A 16412-nucleotide genomic window follows, 5' to 3' on the forward strand; every position below is an offset into this window, starting at 1 on the left:
AATATGCCCATTTCCTGTTCCACCCCACCACGCTACCAATTAGTAGGTCACAAGTAGGAACCTACTCAACAGGAACCTACTCCTGGCTAAGTGCTTAGGCAGGCCTTTCTCAGCCTCGAGTCTCCAAGTGTTCATGAACTGCAACTTCAGTGCTGGGTAGCTCAGTAGGTAGAGCACGAAACCCAGCCAGAGGGGTGGGGTAGAAATAATAAATTATTATATTATTATATCTTTTAATCTCAGGGCCATGGGTTTGAGTCCCACATGGGGCAAAAGATTCCTGCACTGCAAGGGGCTGGACTATAGGAGACTGGTGGTACCTTCAGTTCTACAGTTCCATCATCCCTGAACACTGGTCAGATATTTGGGGACTCAAGGTTAAGAAAGGCTGGCTTAGATTCTAGTGACCATAGCCTCTTGCTCAGGTGTGGGGAACCTTTGGCCCTTCAGATGTTGCTGATCCTTGACCATGCTTGCTTGAGCTGATAAGGAGTTGTACTTCTGCAACACCTGCCCTCTCCTGCTCATTGCTTCCTTGTTCACATTCCAGAAAAGAGATCGCTGTTCACCCTCTTTGCAACTGGACCACTGTTCCCTCTCTGGTTCACGTGACTTGATTCCTTACCTCATCCTTCACACTTTCCCTCAGGAAGGATCCCGTTCCTGGGTCTTGTGGCTTAAGAAGTACCCTCCCCAACCACATACTGTTTTTGCAGATCCACGATCAATTTCTCAAACTGATTCTGTGTCACTGTAAACCACCTCCCCTAAATATAAAATATATACATGCAGTGCCTAGAGTGGAGGGGAAGATTGTGAACTTTATTTTAATACTTTTGATAATGGCAGAACATTTCATTATTATACAAATTCCCAAAAAAATTATTATCATACCCCCCACTGCCTCTTGAGTACTTAAAATCTTAAATTTTGTCAGCCTACAAGCAAACAGCTGAGATCCTTAGATCATTAAAAGGAACGTCAAGGGTGACACTGTTTGGACTGGGCTGACCAGCTCAAATTCTCTTCCTTGTTCCACACAAGCAAATCAACCAAGGTAAGGGACTGTTACTCCGTTAACTTGTACTGGGAAGACAGTGGCTGCAATCATTACAGATGCTTGCAGGGAGACACAATTGTTCCTACAATTTATTGTCCAAGCTTTTGAAATGGAAATTTGAGGACAGCAGCTCTCAAATCCCACCCACCTTGCAGACCACTCAGAAATTACTGGCTGACTCAGTGGACTGCTTAGGCTGCAAAGTTATACCCAATTAGCTAGAAGTAAGCTACCTTGAAGTCAGTAGAACCGAGTATAGCTATATGTAGAATTGACTCAAAACTTCAAACTAAACAATTCCAAAGAATTTGGGTAATATATTTGCATCAGCGCATCATTTTTGTTCACAATCACTTTTACAGCTATGATCCAACTGCAGGAATTCATTCATGTTTCAAAATAAACAATTGTGCTTCATTCAGTGATTAAGCAGACACACGCCAGAAATAGACATTCATTTGTCTGAACAGTGGCCTAGATGTTTCTGCATAGGAAGCAAGAATATTGTTCATCTCTGAAATACTGTCTGAAAGCAGGGATATATTTCGCGACTGGACTTAACTGCCAGGGGTCCTTTACCTTTATGCATGATTACCAGCAAAACCAAAAAGAAAAAAAACCACACAACTCATATATGAAAAGTTTAGGGCAGCCAAGACTCACCAAAACATGGCAAATTTTTGGAGTCGTGGCAAGACCACTTGTGCTAAATCATATGCTAAAAGTTGCATAAAAAATCAATGCAAGAACCAATACGTAATCTTAGGTTCCCTCAGACTCAAATCCTTATTCTTATGGACATTACATGCTCTCTCCCAAGAACTCTCAAGTTAATTAAGATAGGACTTGCTCAAACCCCGCTGAGTAGTCCAAGCCCAAACACGCCTGTAAGAACCAATGGCATGGGAGCATAGTCATCTAGTCCATTTAGTCAGGTCTCTGTCTTTCCTCAGCAGTAGAAGGCCAATTACGGGGCTGTTTTCTTCTGCGCCAGCTCAGCCAGTTGCTGCTGGCGCCTCTGCAGCACCTCCTGGCGTTTCTTTTCATAGTATTCGTACTCCCGGGCACGGATCTCCTCTACCTCAGGGAAAAAACGATGTCTGCAGTAAACAGAGGCAAAAAGAGAGTTAAGCAAGCCATGCAGCCCAACTCCCGACCTTTGCTTATCAGGCGTCCCTCAACAAAGCTCTATCCTGCCACCCACCGTGCATGTTAGTACAGTACACACAACCCATTCCTTTTCTGGTTGGGGAGGTTCTAAAACATAGGACGAGTCCTAGCTAGCAAAGAACCACACACCGAAAAGTTCTTGGAAAAGAGAGTAATAAAACTTCTACGGCCATTAGACTGATTGAGACTTCATAAAGAGCTATGAATCTGTGTGGGGTGGGAGACTTGGGGAAAACTCCAGTCAGTCTTATGCACGTTTACCCAGCAGAAAGCCCCACAGAGGAATGGGGCTTACTCCTAAGGAGCGCTACAATGGGTTTGCAAACCTGTTTCTGCAAAAACACAAAGCCTTGCAAGACTCGAGAGACCAAACAGATTGCATATGGCACAAACCTTCCGAACCGAAGGAAAACCCAACCCAGCAAAAGTCTGTATCGCAGCAGATTCGCTAGCTTTTAAAGGCACCACAAATACACTTTTTTGGGAGGGGGGGTCTCCTTTGTGAAGTCCACAAAAACGGGATCTTGCAAGAGGACTGCCGCGGACTTTTTCACGGTGCAATCCTATGCGTGCTTATGATGCAAAAGTTCGGCGGGGATCACTCCCAAGAAAGTGAGCCGAGGGCCAAGCTGAAAGGTCAGGGAGCTGGAGAAGCTTGCTGGACGGTGCACTTTATTTCCGACCTCAGCACCAACCCCTGCCAGACTCCTTGAGCTCCTCCTCCCTTTGGACTCCTGCCCAGGCCCTCTCACGGCACCTGTACACGAAGGCGGTCGCCAAGGCACAGAAGATGCCCCCAAACAACAAGGGCTTGGACAGACGTTTCTTCGCGGAGAAGCCCGCCATGGCTGGAAGGGACTCGGCGGCGGAGCGGTAGAGCGGACCCTCCCACCTCTAAAGGCTACTTGTTCCCCGCTAGGGCGCTGCCCTTAGTGTAACTCTTCCGCCCGTTCTTCGACGCAACATCCGGTTACCTGCGATTTTGCTGGAGTTTTTTTCCGTGCGTGCCGGCGTGTCTCGTCCGGAAGTTCCGTGCGAGGTTTTGCTGTGCCTCCAACCGGCTGGGCGATAAAGCGAGGCGGGTGCGGGCAAAGGAAGGAGCCACCCAAGGGCAGCAGGTAACGAAGTGGGCGGGGAAACGGACGGAAATACCCAGGGTTAGATTCTTATGGCAATATCCTATCCTAGACCTCGGTTTACCTGTAAGCCGCCTGGAGTCCCTATCAGGGGGAAAGGCGGAGTACAGTATAAGAAAATACAGTGGTACCTCGGGTTACAGACGCTTCAGGTTACAGACTCCGCTAACCCAGAAATAGTACCTCGGGTTAAGAACTTTGCTTCAGGATGAGAACAGAAATTGTGCTCCGGCGGCGCAGCAGCAGCAGGAGGCCCCATTAGCTAAAGTGGTGCTTCGGGTTAAGAACAGTTTCAGGTTAAGAACAGACCTCCAGAACGAATTAAGTACTTAACCCGAGGTACCACTGTATAGACGACTACTACCACCACTACTAGTAGCAACAATAATATGTTAACTTGGGGTCTTTTTCAGCCACGTTCTGGTCAGGCAGCCTTCCAGGGATCAGAAAGTCGTCCAGAATAAATATGGCAAACCTGATCCATCATATGATGGGTTTTCCTATGCTGGGGAGGACACCCCAAAGGAGAGGGGAGTGGCAGTTGTTTCATGGGGCCATTAGATCATACACACGGGTGACGCTGTAGTCTAAGCCACTGAGCCACTTAGGCTTGCCGATCAGAAGGTTGGTGGTTCGAATCCCCAACAGGATGAGCTCCCATTGCTCTGTCCCAGCTCCTGCCAACCTAGCAGTTCAAAAGCACACCAGTGCAAGTAGATAAATAGGTACCGCTGTGGCAGGAAGGTAAACTGCATTTCCATGCGCTCCAGCTTCCATCACTGTGTCCCATTGTGCCAGAAGTGGTTTAGTCATGCTGGCCATGACATGGGAAGCTGTATGTGGACAAACACCGACGCCCTTGGCCTGAAAGTGAGATGAGCGCCGCAACCCCATAGTCGCCTTGGACTGGACTTAACCATCCAGGAGTTCTTTACCTTTTACCTTAGATCATACATGGGTAAATACTGGAGAAGTGGTGTTTTAAGGACACATCTACACAAGTCGCAAAGGGTTGCCCTGGCAGAGTGGTGGGTTATAGTCACGCAGTCTCATTTATTTTACTGGGAGCTTTTCCATAGTTATGTGGAGGAACTGGAGAGTAGGAATACTAGTTGGCGCGGCATCGATTGAATTTTTGTACGCCTCGTGTCTTCTAGTTCCCTGTTTAGTTAATATTTAAAAGAGGAAGTAGTGGGTGTTTTTTTAAAGGCTATTGGAGAAATTGGCAATATTTCTTGCTGTAATTCTGAGTACACAAAGGTGAGGAGTCTAGTCATGATTAGAAAATGTTTTCTGTCAAATGGCTTCCTGCCTCACTGAGAACCTAAGAGTTGTCCCGAACAAGCACATAAAAACCATATCCGTATTTTAAAACACTAAGGGACATGAACAGAGAGTTTGTCATATGGCAGCATAGGAAGCTTGGAGGGAGAATGTTATATGCAAAGATCTAACTTGGAAAGTTTAGCTTCATGGTTTGTTTTCAGGTCAAAAGTAGATTTGATTCTACAGACATGTGGAAGTACTTTTTTGAGGCAGTGGGATTTTCCACATTTGGGAGATGGAAAATGCTTTTTCCTGAATGAAAAGCAAAATGCATTTAGGAAAAAATAAAGCTATAGTTTATTCACCGCTCGTATAAAATTATTAGCTTGAAATTATACATAGTTTAAAGAGGTTAAACAATAAAGACTAGGAAATTGGGATTGAAAATGGAGAAGAAATCTTTCACAGAACCTTTCAGTACTCCTGTAATAGTACATCCTTCAGAATATTATTTCAAATGAAACTCTGCCTTTTCTTCTAGCACCATGTCCCAAAACCACAAGGACCTGCTTGGTCTGGGTCGCCTTGAATACCTACAGGCCCTAGTCACTGAATTCCAGGTGACTGAGAGCTCAGGTGAGTATAATTTATTGGCCACTAGCTGCTTTTGTTCTATGTGTATAAATGCCTTGCGCATCTTAGTTGATTCTTTCTTCCTCTCAAGAGTTGTTGCTTTGGTAACACAGTTTTTATTCATTTTCATCTTTAAACTGTTTAACGTGTTTGCATTGTATATATTTTTGTTTGCATTAGAGCATATGACATGCAATATTACATAAAAATCAAACAACCACAAAAACTCAAATAAACATTTCTGAATATGTTAACAAAGTTGTGTCAAAATTTATATACCAAAAATATTACCTCAAGAGTTGTTTTATATTATTTCAGAAGCCAAGGAGCAGGTGTTGGCCAATCTAGCTAATTTTGCCTATGATCCTAAGAACTATGAATATCTCCGGCAGCTGAAAGTATTGGACCTGTTCCTAGATATGCTCAGTGAGGACAATGAAACCCTTGTGGAATTTGCACTTGGTAAGGCTTGGTAAGGTTTAAGCTTGATGCTTACTATGAATTAAAGCAATTTTTAAAAGCTTCTCTCAACCTCCACGCTTGAAAGTATACTCCCACGTCACTTTAGGGATAGTCAAGTTAGTCAGTCTTGGTACATGGCCGTGGTTTTTTTACCTTTACCTTTATGGCAGTGGTTATGATTGTAAGCTGGGAAGGCCTTGTGGTTCAGCCATTAAATCTCTAACTGTTCAATCCTGTACACGTCTGCTCAGACCTATGTCCCATTGTTCAGTGGGGCTTCCTTCTGGGTAAGCAAGCATTGGATTGCAGCCTGTGGCCTTAGGTAAACTTCTCTCTTTCTCTCTCATCAGCCTCAAACCCCCATTTAATGTTGACCTGTCTTACAATGTGTGTAAAAGCAGGATTACTAAGTAAATGTGTGTGAAACATTTTAGTGTTCAATGCACTATATAAATATTGAATATCAACATTATTAAAATCTGTATCCTTTGTGGGGGCAAGATAAATCTTCACAATTAGAAGAATTTTAGTCAGAGCAGCCAGCTAACATTGTAAACTTAGGAAAAGAGCAGTTACTGTGCCATTCCAGTTGTTTTTGGACTCCAACTCCCCCAGCCAGCATGCTCAATGGTCAGGGAACATGGGCATTGCTGTCCAGCAAAATCTGGAGGGACATCGGTTCTCCATACCCATACAACAGTATCACTTGTTAAGAAAACACCATGGGTTGGGGGGCCACCAAGTGGCGCATTGGAAGATGGCCGACAATAACATCTCTCCGACCCATACGAGGTAATTAAGAGGCTGCTATGGGAAGTATGCAGTCTTCCTACCCCCCGAAGGAGATGGGGGGGCTGCCTTGCCAGCGGTGTCCACAACGCACCCCCGGATTCGAGAGAAGGGGGTGCCGGTCACTTGGCACGAGCCCTCGATGAGGTCGGCTCTTCCTGACGCCGGTTCCAATCAGCGCGTGCTGGTTCACTTTAGCTCGGAATTATAATTGGAAACATACGATTGGAATGAAGCTAAAGCACATACATCAAGCAACGTTCGGGAGATAAGACTGCTGATTAATGGATCTCTGTGACCGGAGTGACGGATTGATAAGTAAATCAACTGATGAACCACCATTAAGAGACTGGTATGTTTGGAATGAAGGGGGGTGGAGGAAAAAACTTTTCTTTTCTTTGCATTATGTGATATAAATAACCCTCCACCCCAGAAAGAAACAAGATCGTTGCATTTTACTAACCACAAGCAGGAATTCAAGAACTGTGTGGAGTGGATTATAGTTAAAGAGATGATTGGTAAACAACGAGAACGGAGGAAAATTTTATGATGCAGCATAAAATGGCGTCTCGCTAAGACAGGCTTGCCTGAGAAAGAAAGGCAGAGGGAGGAGAATCAGGACCATTGGAATGAGAATGTTGGTTGGAATGTGATCTTATCCTGACAGAGCCCTCCTGATATACTTGGCAAGCCTGAGAAAATTAAAGGACAGACCGAAGATTAATTTTTTATGGAAGCGTGGAATGGCGGCTGTCCCTGAGCGATATGATCTTTGGAGAGTACAAAACCCACACAGAGGATGCCTGTCTCTAATCCGCTTGTGAAGATTATCAGAGATCGCAAAGAAAGGAATATATGATAACAACAAGAAGATGAAGAAAGTAATAAAGGACTATCTGGATTGAACTGGATAGAACTGTTTAATTAAAGCAGCAATATAAGTGATGTTTGGACTCGTTCGGAGCTTGATGTATGGGTACCCCCAATAAAATTTAAAATTTGGCTGTATAATTTGGAACTAATGTGATTTGGATAATGTGATGTGATTGGCCTGTTAATAAAAATTATTAAAAAAAAAGAAAAAGAAAACACCATGGGTTAAATATATCAGCCCACACAGTGTGGAAATAATTGTTTACTTTTATTATCATCATGCTAATAATTCAGCATCCAAAATCTTTCAGCAAATGATTCAGTTTTATTTCTCGAAGCCATGAGCAAACCAGTTGGTCCCCATGAATCCCAGGACCTGTTAATGTGCAGGATATCCCACTTCTTGTAAAAGGCTGCTTAGTCTGACATGCGGAGTTGAAAAAGCAGGTGAGACACTGCTGAGCCAATAAGAGCAGGAAGCAGACAAGTTTTGAAAACAAAGGAGCATTCTCTTATGCAGAGGCTGCAGCACTTACAGGAGCACACAGTGCCTTCTAGTGTTGTGTGGGGGGAGTTAGTATGAATGCTTTGGTTGGGGGAAAAAACAGGAAGGCTTTTTCAGAATGAAAACAAGGTAGATAATTGCAATCAGAGGGAGTTGTTATGGGGAGAAAGAAAGAAAACAAAAAAGTTTTTAAGTTGAACAAGAACCCAGTGGTGTTCTTTTATTGCAGATAGCTTAGTGTGTAACCCTGCTGGTTTCTTGTTCCACTTAAAAAGTTCTTTGTTTTCTTTCTTTTCCCTCTCATAACAAACTGTGTGTTAAGCTAATGAGGAACCTGTGGCAGAGTGTGAAAATAGTTAAACACACACTAGTATTGCCACCAGTCAACTTTGCAAGACATAAATTACATCGTTCCCAGCCCATAATGCCCTGTGCCTCTTGCTAGCTCTTCCCTTCAGCATCTTGTCCTTTGCCAACAGATTCCAAATTCTTCTTAATCACATTTTGTAAGTGGCAGATCCCCCCTCCCCCCCCCATGTGTGCAATGTTTACAATTCTCATGACAGAATCTGAATATATAATAGAAATTTTAACCTGTGTCTGCCTGGCTATAACTCCCACTGAGATCTCCCCTCTCTCTAGTAACCATTTGCTTTCGTTGGGGAAAGAGGAAGGGAAAGTCAGGACAATGCAGAGGCAAGCACGCAAGCTACGTAGGGAAAGACTTAGATCATGGTTTCCCAAACTTGGGTCTCCAGCTGTTTTTTGGACTACAGTGCCCATCATCCCTGACCACTGGTCGTGCTAGCTAGGAATGATGGGAATTGTAGTCCAAAACATCTGGAGACCCAAATTTGGGGAACCCTGATTTAATAATAATAGTAAAATTAATTTATATCCTGCCCATCTGGTTGGGTTTCCCCAGCCACTCTGGGCGGCTTACAATATATATAAAAACACAACAAAACATCAAACATTAAAAAACAAAATATCCTGTACAAGCAACAAACAAACCAATAAATCAATAGAAACCAATAACAACAATAATAAACAGTTTACAGTTATACCCAAATTAAAATTACCGCCAATCTCAACTAAACATTTAACCAACACCAACTCAACAAAAAACAGGGGAACCAAAATTGGAACAGTTTAAAACATTTTAGCCAGTTGCCCCAGCCCAAGAGTTGTTCCAGCAATGTCCCTCTTTTAGCCGTTCAGGGTGAGTCTGAGTGACTTAGATGAACCTGGTTTCCTCAATACCTATGGCAGTGGTAAATGTGAAGTAGATGAGAAGGCTGGTCCTGTCTTTACTATCTCATTCTCTCGTACTTTAGGTGGCCTTTGTAACCTCTGCCTGGACAAAATCAACAAAGACTATATCTTGGAGGCAGATGGTGTAGCAGCCGTTGTCAGTTCCCTCTCCAGCTCCAATGAAGAGACTGTGATGTCCGCAGTCACTACTTTAATGTACTTGACCACCCCCCAGTCTCGCCAACAGATCACGGCTCTTCCCGTGGTGGAATGCATGCTGCGCTTCTCCCTCTCGGCCAACCGGAGGCTACGAAACCTGGCAACCATCTTCCTTGAAGATTACTGCACCCCTCATCAGGTAGAGGCGGCCAAGGCCCTGACCGAACACACCGCCCTAGGGATCCCCCTGCCAAAGGACTGATGTGGCACGGAGGGCAGCCGGAAAGCTTTTCATGGAAGAAGCAGCAGCCCTTCTGTTGGAAAAAGCCAGCCCTTGGGTGAGGATAATCATCCCCGGAATCTCAGTTTAAAAAGAGACACTTCAGGAACTGTTAAGCACCACGAGGCATGCATCTGATGCTGTCATTTTTAGGGGCTACTGAAATATTTTGGCACCTAGTCACATTACATCGGGCTTTGGTGGGAGGCTGGATTACACTGAGGTGTCCTGCTGCCTAGCTCTCCTGGGTAAGCCAGCCTTCCATCTGCTGGGTGGGCTTCTCACTGGCAGAAGACAGCAGGAAGCCCCAAAACAGGGCATTGCAAGGGCAAGGAGGGGCAAAGTTGAGCCAGCCCAGGATCTGCTGGATCCTAAGCTGGTCTTAGTACCAAGATGCAGTGCATTCAAGGTGAATCTGGGCCCAGTTCCTACACTGACCTGGAGATGGTGCAGCGATCTGGCCCAGTTCAAGCCTGACTGTTCTCCCCCACCGCCACCGCTTTGCAGCCAAAGTGAGCTGCGATGCTACTGATGCAGTAGGGGGTCTACTGCTTGGCCAAGCTCTGCCAGCAGGGTTGGGAGTTTAGATTGCCCCTTAAGCTTGTCTTTCATTCTACTGGAATGAAAGTCAGTCATTCTATTGGAATGAGCATGGAACTCCTTGCCAATAGAAGTTCAGGAGGAATCAGGAGATGTGCCACGATTATGCTTAGTTGTCTTGTTACATTTTGTTATACATCTAAAAAAATCCCAATGCATTTTTACTTTCTTCCTCTTTTTTATTTTTTACACTTCCTTTCTTTTTTAAGGAAGCTTGGCAGAGTTCCATTAGTGCTTTCTTTCAATTGCCTTTGCAAACTCTGCATTGTTCAGACATGCTTTTGGAATGTGAAATTTTTTAACCAACCAGATTTGATTGATGGCTTTACTGTTGTGGTGGTATTTTGTACCACCTTGTTATGTTTTCCAGTGAAAGCGCGGTTTATAAAAAATTGAATAAAGAACAGATAGATAAAATACTGTTATCTGGAGATTTAAATTGTGCTTCAGGACCCTAATAGCTATTATAGTGGATATACCTTGGAGCAGGAGAATACAGGTGGGAATCCTGTTGCCCTCCAAATATAGTTGGGACTCCAATTTCCATCAGCCAGTGTGGTCAGGAATGATGGGCGTTGGAACATTTGGAAGGTCATGGGTTGCACATCCCTGCTTTAGCTGGGCTTTTTTCTCTTTAAGCAGCAGAATGAACAAAAGACAGGTGAGCAATAGCAAATGGCTCACTTGGTTAGAGTGTGGTGCTGATAATGCCAAGTTTGCAGGTTTGATCCCCGTATGGGACAGCTACATATTTCTTGCATTGCAGGGAGCTGAACTAGATCGGAGCTTTCCAAACTGTGTGCTGTGACACGTTAATGTGTCGGCTGCAGTGTGTAGGTGTTGTTAGGATCGTCCTGCTCTCATGTAGGACCCTGGTAGAGACACATGCCCGACTGGCATATTCTCTCCTTCCTGGTCGGTCGGGAGCTTCAAAAGCTTTCCCCAACCCGAACATCACAGCGACTGATACCAAGAAGCATCAGCACACTTAGGGATCCTGGAGAGTATTTGCAGTTTGCATAACAGACTCAATAGCTCAGCATCTTGGCTAATCTACTTTATTTTACATATAATACATTCGGAGCATTCTGACTTAGCTCCTTCCTCTTTCTCATCAGACAGCAAAGAGAGAAAGGACAAAGGACAATAGTCCCACTTTCCAGAACACAGTAATACCAAAACATCCTGTCTCCGTCACTTCCCACTATGTGGAATGAAAACATACACCGCCTTGTGATAGACAACAATCTTGTGATTGGAAACACAGAGCAAGAATCCTAACAGGTGTGTCACGCGAATGCTCCTCCTGGGACTGGAAAGAGTTTAGTTTAACCTCCGGTTTGCTAATAAAACTAAAGTACCGTGTCACAAAATGATGCATGTCTAAAAAGTGTGTCGTCAACATGAAAAGTTTGGAAAGTTCTGGACTAGATGATTCTCAGGGTCTCTTCCAACTCTACAATTCCACGATTCTATTACTGTACCCTAAAATCTTAGTGCTTTGAATCATAGAATCATAGAGTTGGAAGAGACCACAAGGGCCATCGAGTCCAACCCCCTGCCAAGCTTTGAGGTCCCCCCTGTTCCTTTCCTGGCCCTGTGTATACCAGCTACTGATCGTTTGCACTTTTATTTATCTAGATGCATGACAAAGACTCCACACAGGGATTTAACATCTTTATAACTCACATTGTTGATGTTTAATTAGGACAAAACACTATTCTCTTGCAAATAGAAAATATATTTCCGTCTGATCCGGCTCACTGGGTGGGTGTCTTGCTTCATTCCAGTGGGGTTTAATGACCAGCTGGTGTTTTGGGTCACTTTCACTGCCTGTTGAAGTACACGCTCCTTTCTTCAGCCATCACTTGGAGCGCTTGCTTTCCAGTATTGTCCTCCAGTCATCAGTCCAAGACTCGAGTCTCCTTTGTGGGGGCTGCAGCTTTAGATGCTTGTTATGACAGCAAGAGAACAAGATGTGCTCCCAGCTCGGATTAGGCTCAACCCCTGAGAGGAATAAGAATGGAAAATTGCAAGAGCGACCATTTCATCACTGGAGCAACAGTAAAGCATTTGGATCTGGAAACTGCACTGCACATTCTCGTACCTTTAACGGCATCCTTGTCATCAAAGAGCAGATCAGCAGACACAACTGTTTTATCTCTGGTCAGAATTATCCGCTCCACAAATTTGGGACCCAAGTGCTTTTGAACCCAGCTGTACTATCAGGTGAAGAAAGATCAGTATCAGAAGAATTTTAATTACAGCCTTTTTACCAAAAAAGCAAAGAAGCCAAAACACTCGACTATATCCGACTGGTTATTTAGACAGGAGAGTCAGAGGAGACGTGAAATTATAAAGCTGGTATGAAATGTTTTCTACAAACTTTGACAGACATTTTCTCATTTCGCAAATTGCTTAGGCTGCAATCCTGAACACACATACTCAGGAATGAATGCAGTGGGGTGTACTTTTGAGTAAACATGCAGAAGATGTATTTTTTAATCAAGCTTGTAGAGCTTGGCTTCCTGAAGCATCTGGAGGAGGTAGAAATTCTTGTTAACATAGGTATTCCAATCATCGTACATTTTGGTCATCCAGCTCAATGCAGAGATTCTCACGGGGGTTTTTTCACAGAAAAGGGGGAAACATTTAAATAAATTGGGCCAAAGGGCAAGAAAAATGCAAAATGTTTTCTGTTACCTACAAGATTCACAACACAATCTTGTGCACGTTTACTCAGGCATAAGCCCCACTGTGTCTTCTTCCTAGTTACATGTGTCTAGAACTGAAACCTCAACCATTAATGTGAATGTGCAAAGGACGGCTGCTCATTATACTTGTCACACAATTGTCACATTCCTATTGTTGTCTCTTCTGTTGTCTTGGCCTTTGACTCCATGGTCTGTCTGCTTAAAAACTGTTAATGTTCTAATAACTTAAGCACAGTACTGCTCTGTTGTCCTAACAAGATTGGTCATTTTGATTGAAGGGTAGGATAAAAACTTTCATTATATATAGATTATACTGTGAATTCAACAAAACAAAGTCTATTTTCCTATCTATGTCAGCTGGCCATCAACTTAGGAGACCATTTTCTTCATTAATCTGACAAAGTGGGCTGTAGCTCACAGATATTTAAGCTATGCATGTCTCACCAAGTGTGAATGACACACATATGTAGAATTAAATTTATGTCTCTATAAAATATCAGAAGTAGTGTCTTAGAAAGGATCAGCTCACAGCTTCCAAATTTTAAAATGAAATTGGAGTGACCACGTATGGAGAAGACAGGAAGTCGGTTCGATGTTTAGAACACCTAGTTTAAAATGTATTAGACAGCGACAAACTTTTATGTTAACTACGTTATTTGATTCTATGTCTGTCTTTATATGTTCAATAAAGCATTAAAAGAAAATTGGAGTGACCTTCAGTCAGCAAAACCCTAGACCCCTTTTAAAGAAGAGTAACTTCTGGTTTGGGTGTATTATAAAAAATATAGGCTTGTGTTTCATGGGGGTACATATCCTACTTTTATAACCAGCAAATACATTTGCTCCTTTTCCAGTGCAAGGTGCAATAGACTGTTCAACTGACTTGTGCCTGCAAGTTACCATTCCAAAGCCTCTGAAATACTGCCATAGGTGGGGGATCTACATCAGAGCAGGTAACCCAATGGTGTGGAAGGGACATGAATAGAGTCTCACCTCGACAATGAAGCACATAAGCCACTAGTATTGAAGATGAGGAACATAGAAGCAAACAAGGGAAAAGCAAAAATAAGGAATCTGATGGGAGGCTCTGCATAACATAAGGTTGGAGTCAGGGTAAGCAAGCAGAACAGAGAGAGAGAGTAGGGGACAGCTAACAATTGCCAACCTTCTCTTGAACGCAGTATTCATATTTCCGGATAGGGCTTGTGCAAATAAACACTTCTGTGCTGAAAAGACATGGGCATTATTAGTCACTATATGAAAATAAACCATGGGGGCTAATCGCAAACCATTCTGTGTTCCGAATGGGCCTTACTTGGGCATTTGAATCATCTCCTGCATTGCTTCGATAGCTCCTGGAATGGGATCCAAACCCAGAAAGAAGCCTGGTGACTCGTACACACTGGCTACCTTCACCTGAAACCAGATGCATGGAATTACACTTCTAGTCTAAACAGAGCTCACCTAGTTGCTTAATATTCAATCTACTATGAGGAAAATAGAAGAAGGCTCTCTTCTTCCCCCCGAGAAGGGCTCAAGAACTGCTTTAATTTTCAAAACCGCATCCCGTGTACGTGGTCAAGGAGTGCCTTCTGGAGCAAGGCACTGGGGCTGCTGTGGAAACCCTGGCTGGGCAGCAGAGGGGTTGAACTGAGCTGCAGGACCACCGCTGCTTCCACAGCCATTGCACGCATGCCAGCTGGGATGGGGTGGGCTGGCAAATCAAGCCACAGCAGCGGGGCTGGCTCAGGATCCAGCAGAGCCTGGGTCAGCTCTGTGAGCTGCTGGGGGGGGGGGTCCTGTTGGCAGTACATGCCCCCCACCTCTTTTAGCAGGTAGAAGGGAGTGTTCTGAGACACCTCTGCCCAATCCAACTCGCCAACCCAGCACAAAGGGGGTTTGGATTGCAGCCTAAGACTGCTTTATTCCTGCAAGCTTTTTATTGGATAACGTTTCTGTCATGGTGAAGACTTGTTCCTAGGTATATTTCGCATTTCAATATTTTTTCATGGTTGGGGGAGTGATTGTTTATATAAACCGATTGTTTAAAATGATATTTCTTGTACTGAGAAACTTGGCTGAAAGGTAACTGGTTTCAGATAACTTTTTTGGGAAAGCCTCTCACTTTCCAAGCCTATTTAGTAGTGGAAAGAGAGTGTGTTGATCCTGTAAAGAAAAAGATATAATTCTTAATGCAAGTTGCATTGAGCCCTTTTTTTAAAAGAAACCTACAAACTACAAAACAGCATTTCAAAGTTACTTTGGATGCTACCAAAGGATTGTGTCTCCATTTTATTTCTGTAATTGGTAACACCCATGATTCTTCGCCATCCAGAGAATCTCCACAATTGGGTTTAAAAGCAAGATTGTAGCCTTAATGTTTCAACTTGAAGAAATGAATCATTCCATTGATCTGCATGTATGGTTTTTCCAGTGGAATGAAATATGCCTACCACAAAACTTTTAAAAGACACATGAGACCTACAGAGGAGAGATGGGGCGTGGTGGAGGAATAGAGGGCAGCTCTGAAACTTTAGCTATCAACTTCTAGCGTTGAAGATAGTTTGATGCTCTGCGTCACTAAATGCCACCGACGGGGCGGGCAGGGGAGCGCGCGTTCTTCTTTGCGGCAAGGCTGCTGACTCGAGCTTTTAAGGGGTAAAAGTCCACTAGATCCAGCTTTTCGTCCTTGCTGCCAGCTGAAATTGGACTTTTTGCCCATGTCGTAACTGTTTTAAAGGCAGAATGGGAACGCAATGCCCCTGCCGGTTTTTCTAAAGTTTCCTGCTGCGTTGGATCTCGGGCAAGCCTTAGCACTCGAGCTCTCCAAAAAGGCGCCGGGCCTCTTCTACCTCTTCCCCCCGTCATCTTCCGGGAGCAGCTCGGGTCATGGGAGCCGTCCAGCGGCGCTCCCGCCCGCCCGCCTGCCCTCCCGATGCTCACCCCCAGATCCTCCCGCAGGGAGCGGTATTGCTCCACCGCCAAGAAGCCCCTTCGCTGCTCCAGTTCCACGCGAGGCTCTCCGGGGAAGGCGGCGGCGAAGCCCCGCAGCAGCGCGCCTTCGAAGTCCGCCAGGACCCCGTCCATGTCCACCAGGACGCGCAGCGGGCGGGACGCGGAGCCGCCGTCCATTCTTCCCCGGGGCGCACGTGGGCCGCTGCAGAGCCCGGCTACGCCAGAGGAGGCGCTGGGGAGTCAGAGAGGCGGAGCCTGGGGGGAACTTCGGCCCCCGGCGACCCACGAGAGAGGAGTAATGGATACTCAAAGGGCGAGATCTAACCCGCTCAGGGGCGCATGAGCAGAGGGCGCACGTGGGAAGCGCGGTGCTTTGTGGGAAGAAGTGGGGGAGAGATTTCTCCCCATTCTCCGGCTTGGAAGGGCGAGGAGGAGGTGGCTTTTCCCCTTCGTGCTCAAAACAGGAGTCCCCATTTTTCATTAACTTTTTGCTGTTATTTGATCAGCGTCTTGTGTTTCTCAATCTGTGGGTCTCCAAATGTTGTTGGACTACAAC

The 16412-nt window shown here is 44.7% G+C and overlaps 2 protein-coding genes and 1 long non-coding RNA gene across 3 annotated transcripts; 1 reads left to right on the forward strand and 2 right to left on the reverse strand.

The window, feature by feature from the left end:
* Window positions 1-801: 801 nt before the first annotated feature.
* On the reverse strand, window positions 802-3145 carry LOC308470666. The gene is made up of 2 exons (XR_013982521.1): window positions 2988-3145; window positions 802-2160 (listed from the first exon to the last, which is right to left on the reverse strand). It is a non-coding gene; the product is annotated as an uncharacterized lncRNA (long non-coding RNA).
* A 70-nt stretch (window positions 3146-3215) lies between these two features.
* Window positions 3216-10604, forward strand: ARMC7 (armadillo repeat containing 7). The gene is made up of 4 exons (XM_080994107.1): window positions 3216-3348; window positions 5174-5268; window positions 5584-5727; window positions 9232-10604. Exons 2-4 carry the CDS (start codon window positions 5178-5180, stop codon window positions 9567-9569), a joined length of 573 nt encoding a protein of 190 aa, XP_080850233.1. The 5' UTR covers window positions 3216-3348; window positions 5174-5177; the 3' UTR covers window positions 9570-10604.
* A 1247-nt stretch (window positions 10605-11851) lies between these two features.
* Window positions 11852-16183, reverse strand: NT5C (5', 3'-nucleotidase, cytosolic). The gene is made up of 5 exons (XM_080994102.1): window positions 15845-16183; window positions 14217-14317; window positions 14067-14127; window positions 12295-12409; window positions 11852-12194 (listed from the first exon to the last, which is right to left on the reverse strand). The coding sequence occupies exons 1-5, from the start codon at window positions 16031-16033 to the stop codon at window positions 12052-12054; spliced, it is 609 nt and encodes a 202-aa protein (XP_080850228.1). The 5' UTR covers window positions 16034-16183; the 3' UTR covers window positions 11852-12051.
* Between the last annotated feature and the right edge of the window lie 229 nt (window positions 16184-16412).

Source organism: Podarcis pityusensis (assembly GCF_964106645.2).
Source record: "Podarcis pityusensis genome assembly, chromosome: 2".
Lineage (NCBI taxonomy): Eukaryota > Metazoa > Chordata > Lepidosauria > Squamata > Lacertidae > Podarcis > Podarcis pityusensis.

What these genes read in the sequence shown, in the direction of transcription:
- NT5C (XM_080994102.1), bottom strand. Translation starts at nt 16,033, where the DNA reads ATGGACGGCGGCTCCGCGTCCCGCCCGCTGCGCGTCCTGGTGGACATG. An exon ending in AATACTGCGTTCAAGAGAAG is followed by an intron (nt 12,410 to 14,066) that starts GTTGGCAATTGT and finishes TTCACCTGATAG; the next exon opens with TACAGCTGGGTTCAAAAGCA. An exon ending in TGACAAGGATGCCGTTAAAG is followed by an intron (nt 12,195 to 12,294) that starts GTACGAGAATGT and finishes TATTCCTCTCAG; the next exon opens with GGGTTGAGCCTAATCCGAGC.
- ARMC7 (XM_080994107.1), top strand. Translation starts at nt 5,178, where the DNA reads ATGTCCCAAAACCACAAGGACCTGCTTGGTCTGGGTCGCCTTGAATAC. An exon ending in CCAGGTGACTGAGAGCTCAG is followed by an intron (nt 5,269 to 5,583) that starts GTGAGTATAATT and finishes ATATTATTTCAG; the next exon opens with AAGCCAAGGAGCAGGTGTTG. An exon ending in CCTTGTGGAATTTGCACTTG is followed by an intron (nt 5,728 to 9,231) that starts GTAAGGCTTGGT and finishes CTCGTACTTTAG; the next exon opens with GTGGCCTTTGTAACCTCTGC.